Raw genomic sequence first — 12,338 nt, forward strand, 5'->3', positions numbered from 1 at the left:
CCATTTCTAATCAGTTGCCAGGTCTTATAGTCTTCACCCCACAAGCTCCTTTTCTTTCTTTCACTGTCAGATGATAACCATTATAGTTCAGACCCTCATTTCATTTTAAGTGGATTGTTGAAATAACCTCTCACTTGGTCTCCTTTCTCTTAGTCATTTGCCTTTCCAATCCATCTTCCATATGACTGCCAATTTTAATAAGTTCACACCCAAGTGTCACTTTCCTGCTCAAGAATTTTCTGTGACTTCCTATTGCCTTTGAGACAAATCATAAACTGTTCACCTTGAGAATTGCAATCTGACTACAGCCTGCCTTTCAAGGCATTGTGACTTGAATATCAGCTAAAATGACTCACTGTTGTCCCCAGCTCTCTTTCCTCACCTCATCTTCTTAGAATCCCCATATCCCTCAAGGAGTAGTTTTCCTGTCAGATCTATGGAAAGGGAAACAGTTTATGACCAAGGAAGAGATAGAGAACATCATTCAAAACAAACTAGGTAATTTTGAGTACATTAAATTAAAAAGTTTTTTGCATAGACAAAACCACTGTAACCAAGATCAAAAGAAATGTAGTAAATTGGGAAACAATTTTTACAATTAGTGTTTCTGACAAAGGACTCATTTATAAAATTTACAGAGAACCAAGTCAAATTTTCAAAAAAACAAGACATTCCCAATTGACAAGTGGTCAAAGGATATGCAAAGGGAATTTACAGCTGAGGAAATCAAAGCAGTCCATAGTCATATGAAAAATTGCTCCAAACCATCACTTATTAGAGAAAAGCAAATTAAAGCATCTCTGAGATACCACCTTACATATCTCAGACTGGCCAATATCACCAGAAAGGACAATGATCAATGTTGGAAGGGATGCTGGAAATCTAGGACACTAATACATTGTTGGTGGAGCTGTGAACTCATCCTACCTTTCTGGAGAGCAATTTGGGATTATGCCCAAAGGACAACAAAAATGTCCATGCCCTTAGACCCAGCAATACCACTACTGGGTCTATACCCTGGAGAGATCATGAAAAAGAGTAAAAGCATCCCTTGTACAAAAATATTTATAGCAGCCCTGTTTGTGGTAGCAAAAAATTGGAAATTAAGTGAATGTCCGTCAATTGGGGGATGGCTTAACAAACTGTGGTATATGTATGTCATGGAACACTATTTTTCTATTAGAAACCAGGAGGGATGGGAATTCAGGGAAGCCTGGAAAGATTTGCATGAATTGATGCTGAGGGAGATGAGCAGAACCAGAAGAACATTGTACACCTTGACAGCAACATGGGGGTGATGATTAACCCTGATGGAATTGCTCATTCTTTCAGTGTATCAAGCAGGAACAATTTTGAGCTATCCGCAATGGAGAATACCATCCGTATCTAGAGAAAGAATTAAGGACTTTGAACAAAGACCAAAGACTATTACCGTAAAATTAGGGGAAAAAAATCATTATATTATGTAATTTTACTATCTCATACCTTATTTTTCTTTCTTAAGATATGATTTCTCTGTCATCACATTCAACTGAGATCAATGTATAACATGGAACCAATGTAGACACTAACAGAATGCCTTGCTGTGGGGGGGGCAAGGGAAGCAAGAATGGGGGATAAATTGTAAAACTCAAAAAGAAACTCTTTAAAAAAAAAAGAATCCCCATCTCTCTTCAAAGCTCCTCTACAAGTCTTTTTTTCTGAACTCCACCAGTTTTTAGAACCCCCTCTCTGAATGTATCTCCTTTGAATATATTTTATATTTACTTTTTGGATATCTTTGTAATGGCTAGCATTTATAGTGCTTTAAGTTTTGCAAAGCATCTTACAATTATTACCTCATTTGATCCTTCCATTTGTACTGGAAGACAGGTGGCAGTATTCTCATTTTTTTAATTTTAAGTTTTGCAGATGAGGAAACCAACTTAGGAAGCAATTTAAGTGACTTGTTGTCTGCACTTGGGTCTTCTGACACCTAGCCCAGCATTCTTTCCACTGTGTCATAGTAAAACATAAACTTCTTGAGGACAGGGCACAAAGCTAAGAGAGGCATTTTACCATTGCTTGTTGAGTAATATTGACTGTACGTTGTCCTTGACAATTTAAGGATTGTTGGATTTCAAATTAGTAGGGATTTCAAACTGCTAGAGGGGAAGAGAGATGGTTTCCAAGTAGTCCTTTGAACCTTTACCAACCACATTAGATATTTTCTCCTTGTAACCATGACTCATTTCCCCTTGTGTTCAACTACTTTTTTCTGTTTGGATCTCTATTCTGTGTTCCTAATCCTTAAGTAAAGTTGAACTTTGACAATTGTAAGCAATTTTGTCTTGGAATTTTTTCTAAGATTCTAAGGACTGTGATATTGATGTGTGGATGGAAACATGTTCCTTTGACCTAGTGTGTAAGTAAGGTTTCAGGGTTCTGTTCTAAACAATAAAGTCATCATGAAATATCCATTAATATAGGTGGACACTAAAGTTATTCCTTCTGTCCAGCAAGCTATCACAACATGAAGATTCTTGATCTCTTCATAGAGTGGCTTTGGTATTGGTATAATTGTAGTAGAAGCAATTAATAATTTCTTCCCTAAAGTATAGTCATTTGTGGTTAGTCCTTTGAAAATGAAAGACCATCAGGGAAGTCTGATAACAAAGAGAGAAAAACAAGAAAGAGGATGAACTCACTTTTTAAAAATATTTCACTGAATTTTAAAATATTTTACTGACTTTTCTTTTTTTTGTTTTATTAAGTACTAATCACTTCCCTCTTGTCTTTCTGGTCATCCTGCCCCCTTCACCTTCCTCTAACTTACCCCAGAATCTTTCCTTTTATAACAAAGAAAAGTAAATGCGTAAATTCTACTAATACAGTGGCAAGGTCTGACTTCCTACATGTCCTCCCATCCCCTTAGCCCACTATTTTTTATTTTAGGTTTTTACAAGGCAATGGGGTTAGGTGGCTTGCCCAAGGCCACACAGCTAGGTGATTATTAAGTGTCTGAGGCCGGATTTGAACTCAGGTACTCCTAACTCCAAGGCTGGTGCTCTATCCACTGTGCCACCTAGCCACTACCCCTCCCCCCACCATTTTTTTAACCTTGTTTGCCTTCTGTTCCTAATGTCTATGCTAACTGTGTACTTTAGTTGCTATGTCTAAATATAGTTTTCTACAGTATAAAATACATTTACTTCTTCGATGTTTCTGAAATAAAATTTATCTTGCTGAACTCTGATTCCTTCAAGCTATCATCATCATCATCTCAACAACATGGCTAGTGTTTATAAATGGTTTTTTTGTTCATTTGTTTTGTGAGACAGTAGAAGTGAAATGATTTACGTCTACTCACACAGTAATGTTAAGTGTCTTAGATTAGATTTGAACTCAGGATCTTGTGACTGGGGTCAATGTTCTATACACTGAGTTACCTTGTGGCCTTGTCTTTATGGTTCTTTAAGATTTACAAAGGTTTGCTGTACACATGTACACATACACACAAACATACAAGTGTGATCCTCACAATAGTAACTTTGAGAGGTATGTGCTATTGTTAGTAGAGATGAAGAAAGAGTCGGAGAGAATTGAATTGTCACACAATGGAGTAAGTATCTAATCTGGGATTTGAACTCCAGTTTTCATATTTCTCCCTTGTTCTCCCTTCCTTGGCTGCCTTCATTTTTCTCATTTCTCAGTTCTTTGTAATTCAACTTTTGATTTATTCAAACCAAACTGCTCTTTCCAAAGCTACCAAACATGCTCATCTTTTTTTCTGTTCTATTCCTTTTTGACTCCTGTTCCATTTGATACTGTTGTCTGGCCTCTTCCTAGATACACTTCTCTGGATTTTTAGGATACTACTCTCTTCTGGTTCTTTTCTTTTCTGTTTGACTTCTCCTTATCAGTATCTTTTGCTGTCTTTTCATCCATATTATACCCTTAACTGTAGAAGTTTTTCTTCAATGTGGACCCTAATCTCTTTAGCTCTGCTTCAGAAGTTTTCCTTGTACATTCCTATTCTCTTGACTGCTTTCATTCTTCTTGCCTTGCTTTTCAACATCTGCTTTTAAAGGCATCAACTCACATTTCTTTATAGATTAAACTCTGAGGGCAGGGCTGATTTAGTCTCTGAATCTCCATCATATGGCACAGTGTTTGTTCATTTGAATTGCTGCTAAGCAGTTTCCCTATTGTTCTGTTATCTCAACTATCCCATTCTCCACAACTCTTCCGAATCTCATTCTTCCTCATACCTTCCTCTCCCCCAGTTCATCAGTTGAGAACTTGGCTTTATATTTTTCCTGCTACCTACAAGCATGCCCATATCTCCCATCTTCAAAAAAACCCCCTCACTTCCTTTGACCTCTGTAATCATCTTAGATCTCTTCTGCATTATGTAGCCATACTCTTCAAAAAGACTGTCTACAATATGTGCTTCCACTTTCTCTCCTCTCACTCTTTACTGAACCCCTTACAATCTGACTTCTGACCTTAATCATTCCACTGAAATTACTCTCTCCAAAGTTATCATTGATCTCTTAGCTTCTAAATCTCAGTCCTCATTCTCATTGACCTCTCTGCAGCCTGTGATACTTTTTTTTTTGGGGGGGGGGTTGCAAGGCAATGGGCTTAAGTAATTTGCCCAAGGTCACACAGCTAGGTAATTAAGTGTCTGAGATCAGATTTGAACTCAGATCCTCCTGACTCCAGGCCTGGTGCTCTGTGCCACCTAGCTGCCCCTGTAACACTCTTGATCACTTTTTCCTTCTTGATACTTTATTCTCTGGATTTTCAGCACACCCCCCCCCCCCCTAGTTTTTCTCCTCCAATCTGATCATTTCCTTTTCTGCCTCCTTTGCTGGATCCTCCTCTAGATCATGCCCTTTGATTATAGGTGACCTTCAAGGTCACCTCAACACAGGCTAAGTTGGACCCCTCTTGTCTGCCTTAATCTTATTTTGATGGCTCAAACTCCGTGAATGAATGAAAAAGCATTTATTGATTAAGCTTACTATGTATCAAGACTGTGCTACATATTGATGATACAAATAAAAAAGCAATCTCTGCCATCAAGAAATTTAGATCCTAATGGGATATGCTTCACGAAACAGAAATAGGGATTAGGAGGGTTACAGGAGGAGTGACATCCTGGAGGCATATACAGACATATTCCTCCCAACAATACTGGTCAAGTTGATTTAACCATGCTTCTAGAACTGGAGGGGACCAGGCAAGTAATGTGTGGAGGTATGCACAAGAAGGTAGCTAGTAGATAAACATTGGTCATTATTATTGTTGTTGTTTCTATGTGCTTGCTATATGTCAGGAACTATGTTAAAGTTGTTTTCCTTAGGAGATGCTATTATTATCCCTATTTTACAGATGAAAAAACTGAAACAACCAGAATTTAAGTGACTTGCCCAGAGTCACACAACTTGTGTCTAAAGTTTTATTTGAACTCAGATCTTCCTGAATCCAGGCCCAGGTCTCCAATCTGTGAATCACCTAACTGCTTCAGAGACCCACTTGAAATAGTGGGGTGGGGGACAGGGGAGCAGTTAAAAATCAGAAGATTTCCCAAATTGAGCATATTTTTTAAGATTATGGATATATTTTTAAATTATTTTTTTTCAATTTATGAAAATCATTTTATATCCTCCACCTTTTCCTCCTTCATGAAAAAGAAAAAACTCAAAGCTCTGGGTAACAAATAAATCTAGCACAAGAAATTTCTGTGTTATCCACGTTCGCAAAAAAGCCATTGCGCTTTTAGCTCATTGCCATTATCTGGAAGTGTGTGACATATTTCATCATGAGTTTTCTGGAATTGTGGCTAGTCATTGGTTTGATCAGGGTTCTTAAGTCTTAAAAAGTTGTCTTAAAATTAAATTTTTCCAGTGAATGTATTCTTTACCCCACCTCAGACCTGTTTTTCTTTTTGACTTTACTGTTTGTCATTGCTGTCACTATCCACTTGCTGATGTTATAAAATCTCTTAAGTTGCCTTGAATTCTTTTTTTCCTCTCTCTTATCTAGTAGGCTATCTGATTCCTGTCTCCACTGTCTCTGTGACTGTTTATGCCTGTTCCTTTCTTTATATTGCCACTACTGCCACTCTCTTATAAGGGAGCCTTCATTGTCATCCTCCTAGTGACATGGAGCCTAACCCTTTCTGTTATTTTTGGCCTAATGTTTCTTGTACATTGATCTGGTCCCATCAGTGCTGTCAGACACCCCCTCCATACTTATTCAGCCATCTCTCCTATCATCTTTTCCACATATAGCTAGCCCATTGGAGCAGTTCCTTTGGAAGCCTGTGACAAAGACTCCTTATGGGCAGCTCTACTACCTATTTGCTGATTGTCACAGATGATTCTTTGTTTCCTGATTGTGCATTTGCACTGGCTCTTTCCCATGTTTTCCTTCTTCAGCTCTTTTAGAATTCATGACTTCTTTCAAGTCTTAGCTCAGTTCTCACTTTCTGAAGCAGACTTTCTTTGCTACCCAGCTGCTTTCTTTCCCTTTAGATTTCTTCCTCTGTGTGTTTGTGGTTATATGTGTACACCTATATGTATACATACACACATGTATACACATGCACATGTTTGTGTATGTATGTATGAGTGCCAAGGTGTGTACATGCCATCTCCCATCCCATGATAGATCCTATAATTCACAGTATTCCTCTCTCCTGGGCATGGACTGTTTTTGCTTATCTTTGTGTTTCCAGTAGTTAGCACAATGCTTAATATATTCATAAATGCTTGCTGACTGATTGCTCCTCTGGTTAGGAAGTTAGGAAGCTATCCCTCTTTCTTTGTTGAGTTCCTATGTATTTTTTTTAAGGTTTTTGCAAGGCAGACGGGGTTAAGTGGCTTGCCTAAGGCCACACAGCTAGGTAATTATTAAGTGTTTGAGACCGGATTTGAACCCAGGTACTCCTAATTCCAAGGCCGGTGCTTTATCCACTACGCCACCTAGCTGCCCCCTATGCATTCTTTTAAAGCACAACTCAGTGCCTGTTTCTACATGAAGCATTTCTCCATCTTTTTAACCATCACTGGACTTCAATCTCCTATAAATCATTTTTTGTGCATAGCAGTTGTATTCTATATAGATTTTGTACATAGCTGAGTGCCTGGCATAGTGTTTTGTACCCCAAAAGCAATGGATAAATGTTTAAATTTTTTTAAAGGTCCTGGATTAGAAACCAAAGTAGTACTTTAGAGATACAGTTCATATGGATGAATGAGATGACAATAGGATGTCTGATCAGGGAGCAAGCTAAATAAAGAGAGTGGTGGAAGATAAGAGGATAAACAGAAGTAGGTGTTAGACCTGGAAAGTAATGCATTAAGAATATGGAGTGAACTCTAGAATCCAGCAAAGCAGACCTTTACTGGAGTAGTTCCTGCTAACTCATCATATTGAAGCATTCAGTCCTCTGTGGTTGCAATAGTAGCAGACCAAAGGACCTATCACATGTTTCTCTGCTGTGCATGGGTTTAATGTTCACCCCAACAACAATATAGCTTCATTTTTTAATAGGAAAGACAGCAATCTCCTAAAAACCTAATTACTCATAAATTGAGAGAAGTAAAACAAGGTTGATTTTACTATTTAAGTTGGGGGGAACTTCACTTAAACTCAGCTTCAAAAAAAATAGTAAAATTTGACCCTTCCTCTCCATGGAAATCTTTAATAAAGATTTAATGAAGAAAGATTTATACGTTATGAAGAAAAAGAAGGATATCTTAAGAGAAGAAAAGAAAAACCCTGGAAGTCTTGCCACACTTTTGAGGGAGGCTTAGGTGATGTCAGATATGGGAAGTCAAAAGTATTAGTTCCATTAGGTGGTCATAGGATAAAAAAAAATCTGGATTAAATCTCTTTTCTCTTTATGATTTTTGTTGGACATTTATCAGTAAGAGGATTTGAAGTCTGTCTGGTTTTAAGACAGACTGCATCTCTAGATCAATTGATAAGTACAGAGTACCTTTCATGAAACTCTGTTTAAAAAACCAGTAGGGATTTAAAATCCAGTACATTCTCTTCATAGTTCCATTCCACCTGTTAGACCATATAATTTCATTAACATGATTTACTCTTGGCTTTTTTTTTCAGGTGTCCATCTTGTTTTTACAACCTATTGAACCTGTTTTGTGAGCTAACTTGCAGCCCTCGACAAAGTCAGTTTCTGAATGTTACAAGTACCAGTAACTATACTGATCCTGTCACAAATGAGACTAAAATAAATGTCGAAGAACTACAGTACTACATTGGACAGAACTTTGCCAATGGTAAGTTAATATAGAAAAGGCAGTGTGGTGTAGAGTAAGAGTGTCTGATGAGCTGGAAGACCTCTATGTAAGTACTTTCTGAATTGTGTATTACTTTTGTCCTGTAAATTAAAGGATTATTTATTGTAGGATAATCATCATCATCATCATAATAATAATAATGACTAGCATATATTTAGTGCTTCAGAGTTTGCATGCATTCTCATTTGATCCTTACAACAACCCAGTGAAGTAGGTATTATTTTTATCCCCATTTTATAGAGGAAGTAGTTCACACATCTAGTGAGTAACTGAGGCAGGATTCAAACTGATGTCTCTTCAGATCTAAAACTTTATTCACTGTTTCCTAGCTAAATGCTTCTGATAGAAAATAACAATATAAATAAGGCAAGTTCTTGTTATTTTGGAGTATAGAAATAATAATTGGCATTTATATGACACTGTCTGGTGTGTGGTGCTTGGAAAGCTTTCTGTTGAAATTGAGCCAGGGTCCTTTCTCTGCACCTCCAAGCCTGAAACACACCTGAAGAGGAGACAGAATCTGCTCAGGTTATTTTTCTTCCCCTTACTTCATACGAGCTCTGCTTTTCTTTACTTCCTTCTTGTTATTTGGAAGTACAAAATGAGTCAGGGAATGCTCAGAGAAGAGGAAGCACAAACATCCCCACCTAGTTTCTACCTTTCTTTTGATGTACTCTGGCTCTGTTTGGATGTGTTATGTATGTGTGAGCTGCCTACAGTGAGCACAGGTCCCATGTGCTGTGTGCTAGCCTCTGTCTTCCATCCTGTTCTCTAGGGGTCTAGAATTCTAGGAACTGGGAATCTTTGAACACCTCTGTGGGGCAGCAGGGAGCATTTTTATAAGAGACAGGTGAACAAGTATATTTAATTTCATCATTTTTCTCCATTTTTCTCTAGCCATGTATAATGCCTGCCGGGATGTTGAGGCCCCCTCAAGTAATGATAAAGCACTGGGGCTTCTGTGTGGGAAAGATGCTAAAGACTGCAATGCTACCAATTGGATCCAATACATGTTCGATAAAGATAATGGACAAGCACCTTTCACCATCACGCCTATTTTTTCAGGTCGGGGAAAGTTATTCTTTGTCAATTATGTTCCAAATCTGTTGTTATCATGCCAAAGAATTATCAAAATGGATGAGCAGAGGTTGGGGGGTAGGTGGGTAGAGGGAAATGACATATAAATTTAATTCTTCATACCTATATTCTGTAGTATGAAACTCAACAAATTGTGTTAGTGGTATAGTGAAAAGAATGTTGGTTTTGAAGTCTGGTGCCCAGGGTTTGAATCTCAACCATGTAGCATGATATTTGTAGTGTCTCAAAGAGGAGGTTGAACTCAGTGACCTCTAAGGAGCCCATCTGATTTTGTAGCTGTGATTATGGAAACTTTAAAGTGATTTCCAAAATAAATGATTACTGCATTGTGAACAAAAGGCATTTAGTTAAAGTGAAATTGAAGACTACAACTAAAAATAGTTTGCCACTATAATAAACAAGGAGGCCCCCTGCTAGTGGCACTGCTGTAATTAGCCTCTATAGTAACTCTTTAGGACTAAAATAAGACAGCATTAGTTTTGTTCCTCACAGAACTAATTCAATTCAGAAAACATTTTTTTAAAGTTTTTTTTGCAAGGCAAATGGGGTTAAGTGGCCACACAGCTAGGTAATTATTAAGTGTCTGAGGTCGGATTTGAACTCAGGTACTCCTTACTCCAGGGCCGGTGCACTATCCACTGTGCCCCTAGCCGTCCCTAGAAACCATTTTTTTAAAAAAAAAATCTGTTGAACAAAGAAGTCTTGACAGTATTCACTCAGTCAAACATTTATTGAGTATTTGCTCTCTGTTACGCACTGTGTTAACTCTGGACATAAAAAAAAAGGCAAAAGACATTCTGGCTCTCAATAAGGTCACAGTCTAATGAGGGAACCATGCCATAGTCTACATACCAAAAATCTCCGCATGGGATAAATAGGAAATAACAGAAGGATGATACTAGAATAAGGAGGAATCAGGAAATGCTTCCTCAAAAAGTAGAATTTTATCTGGGACTTGAAGGAAGCCAGAGAGAAGCCAAGAGGTAGAGATGAGGAGAGAGATTCCAGGCATGGGGAATTTTCAGAGAAAATGACCCAGTTTGGGAGTTCTGTGGAATGGCTTGTTCAAGGACAGCAAGGAGGCCAGAATGACTGGAATTACAAGGAATGGTTTTAAGGTATAATAAGACTGGAAAGGGTGGAGGTGGGGACAGATTTTGAAGGACTTTGAATACCAAACACAGGTTTTTAAATTTGATTATGGAGATGAGGGAGTCAATAGAGTTTACTGACTTGTAGGGATGATATGACTAGCCCTCACTTTATTATTTTTTATTTTTATTTTTTAGGTTTTTGCAAGGCAATAGGGTTAAGTGGCTTGCCCAAGGCCACACAGCTAGGTAATTATTAAGTGTCTGAGGCCGGATTTGAACTCAGGTACTCCTGACTCCAGGGCCGTTGCTCTTATCCATTGCGCCACCTAGCCGCCCCTTAGCCCTCACTTTAGAAAGATCGCTTTGACAGTTTAGTGATGGATGAAATGGAGTGGGAAGAACCTTACTGACTTGAAGACCAATTAGTAGGCTATTGTGGTATTCCAATGTGGGATGATAAGGGCTTCTGTCAGGGTGGTGACAGTGTTAGAGGAGAGAAGAGAGTGAATGACAGATGCTACAAAGATAAAATTCATAGACTTTGGCAGTAGTTCGGATATGAGAGGGTGAGAGTGTGAGTAGCTGAGCGTGACACCTAGATTGTAGTTCATACCCTTCTATCTTCTTTAACAGGCTCTCCTTACTATTCTCCCCTTCAAATTTAGAAGTCTTCCCATCTAATGATTTCATCTCTGTTGCCTAAAGACAAACTACATCTATCCCATCCTTTAAAAAACAAAAACCACCACCACCACTTGTCACATTCTTCCATCCCTCAGGCCTTCATTTCTTTTCCTTCTTTCAGCTAAATTTGAAAATACTGTCTTTTTTTCAGGGCATCCCTTTTCTCTCTCTTCTCACTTCTAAATTGTCTTTAAACTGATTTCTGACTTTACTGTTGTTTGTCCTTCATTCTCTAAGAAGGTCATGATCTCAGGGAGGCTGATGCCTTGACAAATATATCATTTGGATTGGAGTGAAGAGGTGCTTTGCAAAGTCACCAGCAGTCTCACTTTTTCCTCAAGAACTATCTGGATCCAGTGGCCAGATATGAATCAGGATGACCAGGCTATCCAGATAGCCCTGGATGCAAGATAAACAGGGTTAGTGACCACTTCAGACCTTCAAGAGTCTGAGGCCACCTTTGAACTCAGGTCCTCCTGACCAGGGCCAGTGCTCTGTACTTTGTGCTACCTAGCTGCCAGTTAGTAAACTGACCTTACTATTCAGCTCTCCAATGACCATCCTACCAATGTTCTCTTCTCCTTACCAAATCTAATGATCTTTTCTCATTCCTTACCCTTCTTAACTTCTGTACAACCTTTGTTTTTATTGGCTACATTCTCTTTCCTGCATTCTCTCTCCTCTCTGGGTTTTTTAATACTGCTTTCTCTTGTTGATCTCCTACCTGTCTGACTTCCTTCTTTCTCATAAGTTCCTGGCTAGATCTTAAGCAGTGTCATTAACTGTGGCTGTGGCTTCTCTTTTCTCTCTACTTATTTTCACTTAGTGATATCCTCAACTCATATAGATACAGAATTCTTTATGTAGATGATTTTCAGATTTGCATATTCCAGCCCTTATCTTGAACTACACGGACATGTAGGTAGGTATCAGTACCTCTAAAGCAGAATTCATTATCTTCCATGATAAACCCTTCTGAACTTACTCATTCCTGATTTTTTTTTAAACTAGATTTTGGGGGGCAGCTAAGTGGCGTAGTGGCAAGAGCACCAGCCCTGGAGTTAGGAGTACCTGAGTTCAGATCTGGCCTCAGACAATAATTACTTAGCTGTGTGGCCTTGGGCAAGCCACTTAACCCCATTTG

General features: G+C 38.4%; 1 protein-coding gene across 2 annotated transcripts in view; it reads left to right on the forward strand.

Moving 5' to 3' along the window:
* The window catches only part of LOC141497422 (NPC intracellular cholesterol transporter 1), a 59,937-nt gene that overhangs the window by 12,835 nt on the left and 34,764 nt on the right, over positions 1 to 12,338 (forward strand). For both annotated transcript variants that reach the window (XM_074200070.1, XM_074200071.1), the window contains exons 4-5: positions 8,122 to 8,297; positions 9,216 to 9,383. In XM_074200070.1, the coding sequence (XP_074056171.1) occupies positions 8,122 to 8,297; positions 9,216 to 9,383 (344 nt within the window). The remainder of the gene's footprint in view (positions 1 to 8,121; positions 8,298 to 9,215; positions 9,384 to 12,338) is intronic.

Source organism: Macrotis lagotis, chromosome X (assembly GCF_037893015.1).
Source record: "Macrotis lagotis isolate mMagLag1 chromosome X, bilby.v1.9.chrom.fasta, whole genome shotgun sequence".
NCBI classification, from domain to species: Eukaryota; Metazoa; Chordata; class Mammalia; order Peramelemorphia; family Peramelidae; genus Macrotis; species Macrotis lagotis.